General features: G+C 45.9%; 1 protein-coding gene across 13 annotated transcripts in view; it reads right to left on the bottom strand.

The window, feature by feature from the left end:
* Gtf2i (general transcription factor IIi) overlaps positions 1–15,658 on the bottom strand; it is an 82,549-nt gene that overhangs the window by 40,543 nt on the left and 26,348 nt on the right. For 3 of the 13 annotated variants that reach the window (XM_041649289.1, XM_041649291.1, XM_041649294.1), the window contains exons 6-10: positions 15,558–15,586; positions 7,957–8,011; positions 7,545–7,588; positions 3,760–3,837; positions 722–781 (exon numbers count right to left, since the gene is read on the bottom strand). In XM_041649289.1, the coding sequence (XP_041505223.1) occupies positions 722–781; positions 3,760–3,837; positions 7,545–7,588; positions 7,957–8,011; positions 15,558–15,586 (266 nt within the window). The remainder of the gene's footprint in view (positions 1–721; positions 782–3,759; positions 3,838–7,544; positions 7,589–7,956; positions 8,012–15,557; positions 15,587–15,658) is intronic. The other 10 variants (XM_041649293.1, XM_041649298.1, XM_041649300.1 and 7 more) reach the window with 5 other exon arrangements.

The raw sequence follows: 15,658 nt of genomic DNA, 5'->3' as shown, positions 1-15,658 counted from the left end.
GCTGTAAATTCTTTGACTGTGTAAAGTCATAAGAAACAGATGTGAAATTGGAACATGAGAGAAGGGAGAAGAGGCCAGCCGTTCCACAGGAATGGCTGAGAGAGCGAGGGCGGGTTAGCGAGGCTGCGCATGCACACTATGGCCCTGTGTGTCCTCTCTGCTCTACTAAAATCTACGAAAATGAGAGAGACCATTATATTTACATTATACAGTAAAGCTAAAGAAAATAAATCTCATGAGATCAAAGCCAGAAGGGATAAAGGAAAAGCCGTCACTAAGAGACTATGACCAAGTCTGGGAACACAGAACAAAAGCGACCCAAAAAGTCATTTAAAAGCACAGGGTTTACAAGTGATAGCCTGCAATCCTTCCCAAGCTAAGCATCACCGGGCCTTAGCACTACTCAGACGGCTAACCCAACAGTAACAGCCTGACTGCTGACTATGCTGATAAAGGTAGAAAGCGTACTTTACCTTCAATAGGAAAGTGTGTCATGTACCCATTTCGAGATTCATTACTAGATTCACAAAAGGGAAAATTGGTTTTGAAAAATTTTGCTTGTGAAGTTCATTTATGTTAAAAAAAAAAAAAAGGCCAATACATTTTTTTTCCTTTTCCATTCGGAAAAGTAATATAGTTATAATTATCAAAACAGTCTGTCCAATATAAAGAAACAGCAAATACGAACAGGATGTGGGAGAGCAGAAGTGAAAGGCGATACCTTGCAAAGCCTTCGAAAGGGGGAGCTTTTCATCAACATCACCAGTTTCAGAAGGGCCTGCTTTGGGATACAAAGATAAGCTTCAAAAGGAATTTCAAAGCATATTGGTCATATTAGAGCAAATCTGGGTGAGGTATATGGGATGATGGCCTTTTTAGAAATAAAAACAGGCAAAAAAAAAAGTGATGTTAGTCGATGGTCTTGATCGTTGATGGGGAAAGTGTGTTCAGGTATGTGTACACGGTTAAACTGAGGATGACCGACGATGACTGACAGGGATGGGATGGGAACGGTAGGTCTGTGATGGAGGCTCAGTGTTTCAAACACAAGTGCTCGCTACAGTAAAGGTTGATGCTGACTGCACATGCCTGCCTAGTGCTGGCTTCTTCCATTACAGGGATTCCTTAGCAAACTGTTAACCTCTCCCAGGCTTTCTAAAGAACACACATGATTAGTAAGCATCACCCACCACAGAGGCACACACAACAAACCCCAGGCGGGATCGATGCACCTTCTGGACCGGCATACTTTTCATTAAGTTAACACAGTTTTTCCATTAGTAAACATATTTTGAAAATACATGAAAACAGAGGATTACTTGGGAGAGAAGAACGGGACTTGGGTACACAAAGGGTAAAGAAGCAAAACAGAGACGCAGGGTTGTGGTCCAAATGTAACACACACACACACACACATGAAGATGCCATAATGACAGTTACTTCACATAGCACAGCTACTGGCCACCACAAAGCCACAGATCTAGGCAACACATTTTCCAGTACAGGTACGTTTTCATCGTATGTGACAGTTACACGGAGCTCAGGCTGACCTCTGACTTCTGACCTTGCTGCCTCCACCTCTAGAGTACTGGGGATGCGAGCAAGCTCCAGCACAGCCAGTCCGCTCAATGCTGGGGACGGAAGCCAGGGCTTCTGGCACACGAGGTGAACACTACCCACTGAGCTAAAGCCCAGAGACCCTAAACAAGCTTCTCAGAATCAATCAATCTGAAGAAGCAAAGCACTACTTTCAATGGCTACTTCTTAACACAAATCAAATAAACACCAACCAACCAGTCTCTAAGACCAGCATTCACGGGAGTATGGCGAATCCTGAGTTTGAGAACCTGGACTCATGGGAGAACCACAATAAAAGAAAACAGGAACACAAAGCACTATCTAAATACAAACCAGAACCGCCCAGAGCAATGGTTCTCAACATTCCTAATGCTTCCACCCGTTAATATAGTTCCTCGTGTTGTGGTGACCCCAATCGTTACATTTATTTTCATTGCTATTTCATAGTATCAGTTTGCTACTGTTATGAATCGTAATGTAAATATATATGTTTTCCGATGGTCTTAGGTGACCCCTGAGAAAGGGTTGGTTATCCCCAAAGGGGTCACAACCTACAGGCTGAGAACCACTGTGTTTGAACAGTCTGCAATAGCACAGACGGAATTTCACAAAGACACCGACACACAGGACAAGCAAGGGACATGTTACAAAGGAGAGATACTGTAGGCCTGTGGGGCGGCTGTGGGGCGGCTGTGGGTGTGGGGCGGCTCAGGGGCAGAACACTTACTCGCCCAGCAGTTCAATCTCCAGCACAAAAAGGGGAGTGTGGAAGAGAGGAAGAGAGAGGGAAAAGGGCAGAAAGAAAAAGGGAAAATACCCACAAGCCACTGCTCTACTGGCCTAGAAACTGGCAAACTTGTAGCTTAACTTCTTCAACTGCACTAAAGAAACAATCAGTTCAACAAGGACAACAAACAGGCAAACAGGAGGGGAGGCAAGAGGATCATCACACGTTCAAAACCATCCTCAGTGACGTGAGGACCCGAGGACAGCCTGAGACACGTGAGACCCCGACTCCATCCATCAAGCAAACCATGACTCTGCACAATGAATACACACTAATAAAAAATAATTAAGGCCAGGAGTAATAGCGCACACCTTTAATCCCAGCACTCAGGAGGCAGACGCAGGAGGATCTTTACGAGTCTGAGGCCAGCCTGGTCTACTTAATGAGTACCTGGACAGCCAGAGCTATATAACAGAGACCGTTTCAAAAACTATCAAATAAATAAAATGTCACCTTCCAGGTGTGGGTCTTGAGGGTCCGTGTGCGTGGAGGAAGGGGCGTGAGGGACTTACACTCTCAGCAGATGATGGAAATGATGTCAGTGAAGAAGATTGTAAAGGTGGGGGTATTTCACTTCAAAGGTCAGTCTACACATGAGCATGACACTAACAACCAAGTCTAGCTACTCGGCAACATCTTAACTCGAAAACCATAAAAATTACCCTTATGATTAGTCTCAGCTTTTAGTCCTATACCACAATCAGTAAACTGTCCCAAACTAACTACAGATACCATAAATGTGGGGCCAGTAAGACAGATTAAAGGGGCAAAGTCACACGCCACCAAGCCTTATGATCCAAGTTCAATCCCCGGAGCCACGCAATGGAAGGAAAGAACCAGTACTAGCTGTCCCTTCACCTCCATGCATGCAGGCACCCTACCCCCAGCTTTTTTTTTTTTAAATGACTGTCACTGGCACTCAGCAGTACGTGTACACAGATATTTGCACACTTAACCGTCATGAAATATTATTCCGGGCATTTGTAAAACACTCCACATCCAATAAGGCTTATCACGTTAAAGAAAAATCAAGGTTACCAGGCAAGTGCACACGAGAACTCTGTGAAAACTCAAGACTGTTCACACTGACGAAGTCACTAACACAGCTCAGTGGTTTGAGGCAAGGTCTCGCTGGGTAGCTCTGGCTGGCCGTGGCCTCCTGAGTGCTGAGAAGGTAAGCACGTGCTACCAAGCCACGCTGGAACCGCTGAGACGAACCAGACTGACTACACAAGAGAAGACGCCTCGGCTGCGGACTAGAACTCTCCATTCCCCTGACTGCAATGCTGCCATGGGAGCTCGGGACAGGCACTGCGGCAGAGACGGCCATTTACTCAGAGAGTGAAAGGCACCAGCAAGTGTCGGGAAGAAAGGCTGCGTTAAACAGTTGTTACCTTGAATGTTATACTGATAGTAATCTGGGTCTTCTGACTCTTCCTTCACTGTCACAGCGGCCATTTCCAGAGAAATGCCTACAAAACAAGTGACAGCCTCCAGTAGGTCACAGTTCCAGGGCACTGCACGGTAAAATCCTTACACGTTAAAGACTCTGAAAGGGCAAAGGCTTATTAGGTAGGTGTCAAAGGAAATCACCTGCAACCCAATCACGTCAAGGTTTCGGCAACTGATGGACAGACAGACCCAACCGACTGACCGATCTGAACAAACTGCACAGGAAAACTCAATGAGCTCCAAGGGAAAAGGTGAGCGGGAGGGAAGAAGCATGGCCACCTTGTCTTGCCCCATCAGAACAAAGGAAACACCGAGTACCAGTGGGCATGGCTGCCTGACTGCTCTCGGATGGAGACGGGGGAGTGAGGTCAAACTCCGCTGCCCCTGACAGAGACTCAAGTCCCGCAGTAGAAAAAGTCTCCAACATCCACACAAGCTGAGTGAGTTATGCTCCTACCTCCCAACATGCCTAACAACCATCTCACCACCTCACAGACCAACCCTAAGAGCTAACGCTAGAAACCCTAAGCAGAAACCTCACTGCAAAGCTTTGTTGACTTTAGGTTGGACAAATACTTTCTAGGTAAAAGGAAAATAAAAGTAAACCTTGTGTCTGGTTCAGAGAGGCGTACCTTTAGCACCAGCAGTGGGGAAACCGAGGGGGAGTTAACGACAGCCCAAGCCACAGAGACATACTATCACTAAATAAAATAACACTAAAACAGAAATGGAGGAGGGGATTAAAAAAAAAACTATAATGAGCCGGGCTGTGGTAGCAAGTGCCTTTAATCCCAGGACTCAGGAGACAGAGGCAGGCAGATCTCTGAGTTCAAGGCCAGTCTGATCTAGAGAGTGAGTTCCAGAGCAGGCTCCAAAGCAACAGAGAAACCCTGCCTCAAATAAATAAACAAACAAACAAATAAAAAAATCATAAAAAATTCCACAATGACAGAGATGGAGAGATAGCTCAGAGGTTAGGAGCATGCACTGCTCTTCCAAAGGTCACCTAGATTTGGCAGCTCTTAACACTGCACTCACATCTACAGAGACACACAAATAGACACACAATTGTATGTGCACTGGTGTTTTGTCTGCATGTGTGTCTCTGTGAGGGGAAGGTATTAGATGCCTTGGAACTGGAGTTACAGTTGAGCTGCCATGTGGGTGTTGGGAATAGAAGCTGGGTTCTCTGAAAAAGCAGCCAGTGTTCTTTTTTTTTTTTTTATTTTTTTTTTATTTTTCCACTGCCTATGCTTTTATTGGCTCTTATTGCCATTAGGAAGCCGTCCTTCTGAGGCTGCTTCTTTTTCCTTGACTCTGAAGAAAGTTCCTGTCGGAATGGCAGCCAGTGTTCTTAACTGCTAAGCCATCTCTCCAGCTCCCATACAATTTTTAAAACAATAAATATATAAATAAATAAATATTATATATATACACACACACATCTTCAGAGATGGGTTTCTCTGTACAGAGCTGGCTGTCCTAAAACTTGCTCTGTAGATCAGGCTATCCTGGAACTCACTGTATAGACCAGGCTGGCCTAGAACTCACAGATCTGCCTGCTCTGCCTCCTGAATGCTGGGATTAAAGGTATACGGCACAATCTCAGCTTTAAAAATTATTTCTTATTTGTTATATGTAATTTTGCTATGTTAAAGCCTTTTTTTTTTTTTTTTTTTTGTTTAAACCGAAAAAGGGGAAATGATGGAGGAAGGTCATTAGGCTAATAAAGGCACTGCCCTGGCCCATTTTATTGGTTAGAGGATAGGTGGGAGGAGAAAACAGGACAGAACACTGGGAGGAAGAGGAAGTGAGGTCAGAGTCTCGACAGCTTTCCTCTCAGGAGCAGAGGCCTGAGAGAGACGCCATGCCCCGCTCCCGGCATGAAGCTCCGACCCAGGATGGACTAGGCTAGAATCTTCCCGGTAAGACCGGTTCTCACAGATTATTAGAGATGGGTTGATCGGGATGTGAGAATTAGCCAGTAAGGGCTAGGGCTAAAGGGCCAAGCAGTGATTAAAAGAAAAAAAAAATTATTTCTTAAAAAAAAAAGAATGCCACAAAAAAATCCACTACCCTGAATTTGCTAACTTTGAAAATTAAGTTAAAAAAAATTGAGAAGCCATGAGACCTCAACCCTATACAAAGAACTACAGGCAACTAAGGAATGCTGAGATCAGGAAGAAACAGTCTTCTCTGCTAACATCCACACAGAAGTGACATGACACACTCTGAGCAGGTTAGATTTAGGAGTGTGTGTGTGTGTGTGTGTGTGTGTATAATAACAAAATAACAATATGACCTGAGTTCGACAGAAAGGCAGGGTATATGGGAGGGTTTAGAGGGAGGAGAGGGGAAGAAATGATGTCATTATAATCTCAAAAATAAAAAAGTTTAAACAAATTAAATCAGACATGGTGGCGCACATCTTTAATCCCAGAACATGGAGGGGGAGAGGCAGGCAGTTCTCTGTGAGTTCAAGGCCATCCTGATCTACATAATGAGATCCAGAACAACCAGGGTTACATAGAGAGACCCTATCTCAAAAGAAGCAAAGAAAAAGAAAAAAAATAAAGAAAATTAATCTTTAAAAAAACTACAACCTTAAAAGCATAGTAACCACAATTTATTATTTTTTGAGTTTCAAAGACACCATAAAAGGATATAGAAAGATGGAACACAGGATATAAGAAACATTTGCAAGACCATATTCCTGACTTATATCCAAAAAATACTCAGAACTTGACAACTAGGGAATAAAAAAAACAATACCCACAGGATTGGAGCAACAGGATCTGGGGAAGAGACTCAATGAGAGAAGCACACAGCGGAAGACAGAGCTGGCATCCCAGAAGCCACGTAAAGCTGGACATGGTGGTGTGTGTCCTCACAGGAGATGGAAGGCAGAGAGAGAGCCTGGCCTGTGTGCAGCAAATGCCTCAGACCAACGCTTGAGGCTGTCGTCTGATCTCAACAGGCACGCCATGGCACACGTGTCTGGATCCATTCTCCCCCCCTCACGGCACTGTCTGTCTCTCACATCACCCCCTACTCTCTCTCACACACACACACATGCACACGCACACGGTAAAGAGGCAAAGAATTTACAGAGACATGTAATCAGGGAAGGCACAGGGATGGGTGATGACTACATGAAGAAAGGCTCAGCATCCCCTCCCGTGAGGAAATGACAAGTCACCCCACAGCACAGCAGGGAGCTGGGGGACAGCTCACTGGATCTGGGTGCTTTCTACAGTCCTGAGCACCAGAACTCAGATAGCTCAGAACTCACTTAACAAGTGGGCCAAACTAGCCAAAGCCCGGAACCTCAGCTGAGGGAGGCAAGGACAATAGGATTGAGCTAAGAGATCTGGCCCAGGTCGAGACCCTGCCTCAAAGGACTAGTTAGAGCAGAAGACACGGGATGCCCTCTCCTGGTCTTGAAGCATGCACAGGCACATGACCTCCCGCTCTGACCATGCATACAAATATACCATAGTCATACAAGCACATGCACAAAATTAAGTATTAATTACAAATAAAATCTTATGGGTCCCCTCTGCAATAAAACTGGGTAGAGTAACACATGCCTGTAATAGTAGCACTGGCAAGGCCGAGGCAGGAGGCTCCTAAGAGACACAATAACTAGCGACTCTGAAAATATCACCTCCTCAACTAAGGAAAGCACCTTCTTTGTGTAATAGATCCGAAGAGCACTAGTACATACCAGAGTCTTCTGTGGGCTCAGTTTTCACTTTGATGGGGCCACAGCTGAAAGGAGGAACACATTCAGATCACAGGATGCAACTGTGAGGGACGGCCACTCACACAGTCGTCAACAGCTTCCCAGATGGCCAGCCTCACGGAAGAAGCACCACTGCACAGCTACCGAGTCAAACCTACAATCCTGATGTCACACGCCCGTAATGGCAGCACTCAGGGGGCTGAGGCAGGATTATTCCAATATGAGACTACCCTGGGCTATTAGAAAGTATGGCTGTTTCTCAAAAACAAAATTTGCATTTTTATAACCAAGTGTTCAGCTACACAGTGCAGTCCGGATGTGGGGCACGTGTCCATCTGCTATTTTGGTAACTCCGGGGCACGTGGCACAACAGTGCTAGCGAGGGATGGTTTACCTTCCACCAGGCGACAGGATGGTCCTCTCAGTATCTGATGCCATCATTCGGCCACCTACAAACAAAAGCCAATTACATTCAGGTTTAACAACATTTTAAGCAGGGTTAATATTTTAATATTCCCAAACAATCCCCCCACCTATTTGTTTTGATTTTGTTTGTGAGACAGGGTTTCCTCTGTGTAATAGCTCTGGCGATCCTGGAAATCTGATTTGTTGACCAGGCTGGCCTCGAACTCAAGAGAGATCTGGCTGCCTCTGCCTCCCAACTGTTGGGATTAAAGGTGTGAGCCACCACACTGAAGCCCGCGTCCAACTCCTTTTGTTGTTGCTGGTTTTGTATCTTAGATAGGGTTCTGTAACCCAGGCTGACCTTCAACTCTCAACAATCTCTCACCTCACACAGCGCTGGGATTACAGGCTCGAGCTACTATGGACCTGGCTTGTGGGAGATTCGAGGTGGGGTTGAGAGGATCTGGAGGAGAAACATGCAAACAGACAGCCTCTAAACGCCTTCAACCACTTTTCACTTCACACACACAAAAGTGTGGGGCTTTGGTGAGCTTTGACAGAAGTGTTCACAGCACAATGATCAGTGGTCCAACTTGTATTACTCTTTGAAAGCTGAATTAAAAGAACTGTCAGCTGTGGGGCACGAGCCTCCAATCCTAGCTCTCGGGAGGCAGAGCCAGGTGGATCTCTGTGAGTTCGAGGCCAGCCTAGTTATACAGGGTGAGTTCCAGGACAGTCAGGGCTACACAGAGAAACCCCATCTTGAAACCCTCCCTGCCCAAAACAGAATTGTCTTGCCAGGCTAGGAGGCACACAGGGAAATCAAGCAGTAGAGATGCTGAGAGGAACTAAAGTTCAAAACCAGTCGTGACTACACAACAAAGCCCTGTCCCACCTTTGCAAAACACACTGGTCTCGTGGCTCAGCAGGGGACCCTTTACCTAGCCTGTACAAGCCCCTGGCTTGCATCACCAGCACCGAGGAGAGAGACTGGTGGGGTTAGACCTTCAATCAACCTTACACAGCCCTTCCTAAGGGAGCCAAGTATCTATATAATCCAAATTTTCTTACCTTAGGAATAAGTAAACACATGTTATATCTCCACATAACATGACACAACATGGACAAGGGGATTGCCCGTGCAGAGCACATGGGAGGTAAAAATAGGAGGTCTGCTCTGAGTTTGGCAACAGCCTGGTCTATATCAAAAGATCCAGGCCACCCAGGAAGCAAGTCTTAACAAGCAAAGGCTGGGAGTGACAGAACGTGCCTGTAATCCTAACACTTAAGAGGAAGAGGCAGGCAGATCCCTGTGAATCCCAGGCCAGCCAGGGCTACATAGAGAGGCCCTGTCTCCAACAGTTTTAAAGTGTGTGTGGTGGGGTTGCAGGAGAACTTGCACACAATACCAAAGTAAAATGAGAACCAACTATTACTATACAAAGCACAGGTAATTTCAAGATAAGTCAAACAAAAGAATACACATGTTAACATTCTACTCATGTGAAAATCTGGAAATGTTGGGGCTGGAGAGATGGCTCAATGGGCAAGAACAGTTGCTGCTCTTGTAGGACCTGGGCTTGGTTCCCAGCATCCATATGATGGCTCACAACATCCAAAACTCCAGTTCCAAAGGAACTGACACTCTGTTCTAACCTCTGGGCACCAGGCATGCACGTGACATACCTATGTACACGCAAACAAATCTGGAAATTCCAGTAAGCCTACAGGGACAGGAAAAGACTCAATAAGAGCTTGAGGGTACAGCAGGCAGGAACCATGAGGAATGGGGCTGACGTGGTGACGGATCACATGGCACACATGGGTCCACACTGATCACAATGTGTGCGCATGAATCTGTAGTTCACTGCATGTCAATTATACTCCTCAAGTCGGGAAGTAAGAGGCCCTTTATTTTGTTGGGGTTTTTTTCTTTCTTTCTTTTTCCTTTATTTTGTTTCAGCTTCGCTGTGGACTGAATCTATGTCCCCTCTCAAGTGCTCTGCCTATGAGGACCAAAAGAACTCCACCCTGAACTCTGGTCTCCAGCTCTCTTTTCATATTTTAGCTTGTTTTGTTTTTGAGACAGGATCTCACTATGCGATTCTGGCTAGTCTGGAAATTACTCTGTTTACCAGGCTGGCTTTAAACTCACCTGCCTCTGCCTCCTGAGTGATGCCCAGCCCTCCTTTGGCTTTTAAGAATGTATTTACTGATGTGTGTGAGTATTGGGGGGCAGGTGGCATGCATGCACCTCAGTGTGGAGGTCAGAGGACAATGTGCAAGAGCTCATTCTGATCTTTCACTGTCAGAGTATTGAACAGAGCTCAGACCATCCAACTTGTCTGCAAAAGCCTTTATCCACAATCTCTTGTGACCTGGTTTTACCTTATTTTGGTACCTATTCCACAAAGTTGCTGAAGCTGGCAATGGACTCACCCCGCAGGCTACAGCAAGAAAGAACCTCCGTGCCTCACTGCCCTAACATTAACATATACCCAACTCCAAAAGAACTGGTTTTTAATTCAGTGAGATCCCTAGATGGGCATGGTGGCACTTCTGTAACAACAACACTAAGGAGACTGCGGCAGAAGGACCATAAGCTAAGGTCATCAGATGCTATAGTAAAAGTCTGTCAGAAAAAAAACAAAGAAACAACTGGTAACCTCCCCCCATAGCTGAGAATAAGTTACACACTTTGTTTATTTGTAAAAATAAACTTATTTTAGCCAGGCATGGTAGCATATGACTTTAGTCCTAGCACTCCAGAGGCAGAGGCAGGCAAATCTCTATGAGTTCAAATCCAGCTTGGTCTACAGATCTAGTTCCTGGTTGCCCAGGAGGTTGCAACAGGAGGATCTTAACTGTATAGAACAAGAGTGTCCCTAAATAAGCTTCCAGATAAATAAACAAATAGGTAAACACCCAGACCCAAAATAAACAAATTCAATTATTTTTTTTAATAAAGTGTAGCGCAATAGAGGCCAACACTTGATTGTTGACCTGTGTCCTCCACATGTGTGTACACACACCTAGATGCACCCTACACAAAAACACACATATACACAACACACATAGAAAATAAAAAAAAAAACAGGGACTGGATATGTAAATCACTGACACACCATGTGCTTAACATGCTCAAGATCTTGAGGTTGATTGCAAGGACTAAAATTTAATTAACTCAGTAATTTAACTGACTACTTCCATTATTTTAAGTAAAAGACCGATCACAAAAATGATCACTCATAACAAAAGCCCAGAGTAGCGGATGCGTCTTAGCTGGCACAGCCACACCACAATGAACACAAACACAAGCTCAAGTCACCCACAATAAATGCCAACCCCTGGCCTCTCCTGTATGAATGAGTGCCTCTCCAAGTGCACAATGGGAGGTCAGAGGACACCTTCCTGAGGCAGGGTCTCTCTCCTATTTTTTTTTTTCTGATGCTCTGTGTACTCAGGACCACTGGGCTCACAAGCTTCTGGAGTTTCCTGCCTCTGCCTTTCGTTTCACAGCAAAGGCTCTGGCATTACACACGCAACCCTAACACACACAGCTATTGATGAGGGTCCCAAGGACACGGCTCGGGTCTCAGGCCTGGCAGCGTATTGGTGCGGGTCCCAGGGACACAGCTCGGGTCTCAGGCCTGGCAGCGTACTGGTGCGAGTCTCAGGCCTGGCAGTGTATTGGTGCGGGTCTCAGGCCTGGCAGCGTGTGTCTTTTACTTGTCAAGCTGTCCTGAAGACTGTCTGTGCCACTTCGGTGGCCACAATCTACACTTTAAACATAACAAATACTCTGAATTTTCCTTTATGTAGTCAGTGCTGACCTCAAACTTTCCATCCTCCTGCCTCAGCGACCCGAGCGCTGGGATAACAGGACTGTGCCACAACTCTGCTTCTTTCTCAATCTGAAAAAGAACCTCACACATTGATGCCTTCACCCATAATGGTCAAAGAGGAATGTCCGCCTAACATGGAGAACAACGTGGAGGTGACATCTACTAAAGGCCACTATTATTCAGTGCTAACCCTAACCAGACCAAAAGAGTAAAGAACAAAAGCCACATTGTGACAGGAAGGAGAGGGACACTCTCTCCACTCGCACATCTGCTGTGAAGAAAACAGAAATAGAGTCAGGGTCAGCTGACTTCCAGCAAAGTTACCAAGACAACGCAGAGAGAAAGAGAATGCACTCTTCATTGACTGCTTCTAGTGGAGACCCAGATGCAAAGACAAATTTATGCCTTTACATTCTGTAATATACAAACCCAAAATAGACTGTAGATCTGGGAGGTGTCGCTCAGTGGAGCATGTGACTGGTGCTGAGGCCCTGGCTTCCACTCCTAGCACCACTGGGAATGGAAGACTACAGACCAGAATCGAGGAGCTAAAAACTGAACACTGGGAGAAGGACCCTTGCAGGGCAAACGTCCGGGCCCCAAGGTTTGCTGATGCTTTCCTTTGCTGCATTGCAGCACGAGTGCTGAGCAAGCACTGTGGATTGCATCACCACCTCCCAGCCCCACACGACAGCTTGCCAGAGAAGAAAGCCATCCAGAGCACCAGTGACAAAAGACGGGAAACCATTTCCTAGAAATGTTAAGACTAGGCCCTGTAAGAGAGGTGGCAACACTTGCTGTCAGGCCTGACAATCCAAGTTTGCCCCTAGGAGTCATACGACGGACAGAACTAACTCCTGCAGGATGCCCTCTAACCTCCACCTTGTGCTGGAGCACACGTGCCCTCCCTACCAAGAAATAAATTAAAAAAATTTTTTTTTCTTATGTAAAACTAGGCACTGGGGCGACAGTTCAATAGCTTAAGGATCTGGAACACAAGCATGGAAGACCTGAGTTTGGATTCCCTGTACCCTTATAAAAGCTGGAGCTAAAGCAGGGCAGAGCCCGGAGTTCACTGGCCAGCTGGTGAGCACCAGGGTCAGTGAGAGACTCTGTCTCAAATGCAAGGTTGAGAATGATGGTGGACTAATCAAGCATCAACTAATTCTGGCATCTGCACAAACACATGCATACACAAGTACCCAGAAGTATATGTGCTGCCAACACACAGAAAGTAAAAGTGGTGGTGCATACCTTTAAAAGAGGAGGAGAGGCAGGCAGATCTCTGAGTTCGAGGCCAGCCTGGTCTACAGAGGGAGTTCAGGACAGCCAGGGCTACACAGAAAACCCTGCATCGAAAAACAAACAAACAAATAAACAACAAAAAAACTAAATTACCAAGCAAATGGGCTGAAGAGATGGCTCAGTGGTTAAAAGCCCTGGTGAGTTCAATTCCCAGCACCTACAAGGGGACTGACTCACAACCAAGGTAACTCTAATCCCAGGGAACCCGATGCCTTTTTCTGGCCTCCTTGGGCACCAGACACCAGGTGATGTGGAGATAAGCATGCAGGCATTCATACACATAAAATAATAAAAAATCAAATTTTAAAAAAAATCTATCAAACAAGAACAAAGACAATTGACAGGACTGGAAAAAATTGTCAGCTACCTGTCTACTAAGGACTTTCATTGAGGATGCACACTGGGGACTGGAGAGATGGCTCAACGGTTTGGAATGCTGGCTGCTCTTCCAGAGGACCTGGGTTCAAGTCCCAGCACCCACATGGCGGCTCACAACTATCTATAACTGTTCCAGGGGATCTGCCACCTTCACACAGATATACGTGTGCGCAGAAAAACAATGTACATAAAATACAAATAAGAATTATTAAAAAAACAAAAAACAAAAAAACAACGCACACTGATAACCTGGCGGTGGTGGCACACACTTTTAATCCCAGCAGTCGGGAGGCAGAGACAGCTGGATCTCTGGGAGTTTGAGGGCAGCCTGGTCTACAGAGTGAGTTCCAGGACAGTCAGGGCTACACAGAGAAACCCTGTGAGAAAGAGAGAGAGGGAGAGAGAGGGAGAGAGGGGGAGAGGGGAGGAGAGGGGGGGAGAGGGGGGAGAGAGGGGGAGAGGGGAGGAGAAGGGGGGAGAGAGGGGGAGAGGGGGGGAGAGGGGGAGAGGGGGGAGAGAGGGGGAGAGGGGGGAGAGAGGGGGAGAGGGGGGGAGGGGGAGGGAGAGGGAGAGAGAGAGAGAGAGAGAGAGAGAGGAAAAAAGGAAGGAATGCACAGTGAGTTCATCATGGTGGTGTCACCTATATTCCTGGCACCAGAGGAAGGTTGGAAGTCTGTGACTGCGAGGCCACTCTGGCTCAAAATGACCAAACAAGAAACAATTGTTGGCCGGGCGGTGGTGGTGCACGCCTTTAATCCCAGCACTTGGGAGGCAGAGGCAGGCGGATCTCTGTGAGTTCGAGACCAGCCTGGTCTACAAGAGCTAGTTCCAGGACAGGCTCCAAAACCACAGAGAAATCCTGTCTCAAAAAAACCAAAAAAAAAAAAAAAAAGAAACAATTGTTGCTGTTTTCCCAGTGCTGGACACTAAACTCAGTCTCACACACTTGAGCCAAGACTGTGCCACAGCTGGGTCTTCAAATGGTTATAGATTGTACATTTATTAAAAATCATATATTCTACACTTAAAACAGGTGAATTTAATGTCAATTACTCCTTAATAAAACTGGCCAAATAAATTTTGTTGTTGTTGTTTTACAGAAAATATGTGTAAGTCAGACATGATTACACGTGCCTAGCAGGAAGATCAGGCATCTGAGGCCAGCCTGGGCTTCACAATGTGTCCAAGGCCAAACCGGCTAGCTCTGATCTTTTATTAGAAAATAGGAAAAATGGCTGTGTGTGTGTATGCGTGTGTGTGCGTGTATGTGCGTGAGCACGTATGCACTCTCGGGCACACTCATCCACACTCATCCTTGTCTTTTCTCTGTCATCTTTATATGGTAGAAAGGTCTCCTGTGGACTGAGTGTCACCTTTAAGAGGTGTCAAGTAGGGGCCAGAGACTCACTCCAGGGGTTAAGAGTGCATGCTGTTCTTGCAAGGGACCTGAGTTCAGGGCCCAGCAGCCACAACAGGCGGCTCACAACTGCCTGGAACTCCAGCTCCAGGGAATATGATGCCCTCTTTTGGTCTTCATGGAAAAACACACACATACATAAAAATAAAATTAAACATACATACACATACAACAAAACATGGCATGTCAACTAGCCCTGTTGAAGGAACTACTGTCTTGTTTATTGTCCTAATTAAGCGGAATGGCCAGATTCCCCTAGAGGAAGTCCTGCTACAGTCGCCCTCCACTCCTCTGGGAAGCGCTTGTATATGGATGGTATATTTTGGTGGTGGTCAATTGATAGTCACTGACATCTCCTAATACATGAGCAACACTCAAAGGTATCATACTACATTCAGAGGCGAACACACTCCTGTGTTCTACTACTCTGCCTCTCCAGTGACACCAGGTCAACCAAATCACTCTTAGGATTGGTGAAGAAGACAGACCCAGTAAATGGACACATGAAACACCACGTGACTCCATGGGATTCACCTCATGAGCCGCCACAGGTTGTTCACTAACCCTGACTCAAAACTGTCTTACGTCACAGACTCAAAATCAAAAATCCAGCAGGCTACCGTGTAAACAAAGGAATGTACTCACCAAGGAGTTTCTTCGGTTCCAGGAAAGGTCTGCATGAAAACAAAATACAAAACCATGCATAAGCAGCAACACAAACAGCATCTGGATTAAACAGTCAACAC

Source organism: Microtus oregoni, unplaced genomic scaffold (genome assembly GCF_018167655.1).
Source record: "Microtus oregoni isolate MIOR12 unplaced genomic scaffold, Mior012 000003F_ref0000135, whole genome shotgun sequence".
NCBI lineage: Eukaryota > Metazoa > Chordata > Mammalia > Rodentia > Cricetidae > Microtus > Microtus oregoni.
This window is presented reverse-complemented; position numbering and strand designations above follow the sequence as displayed.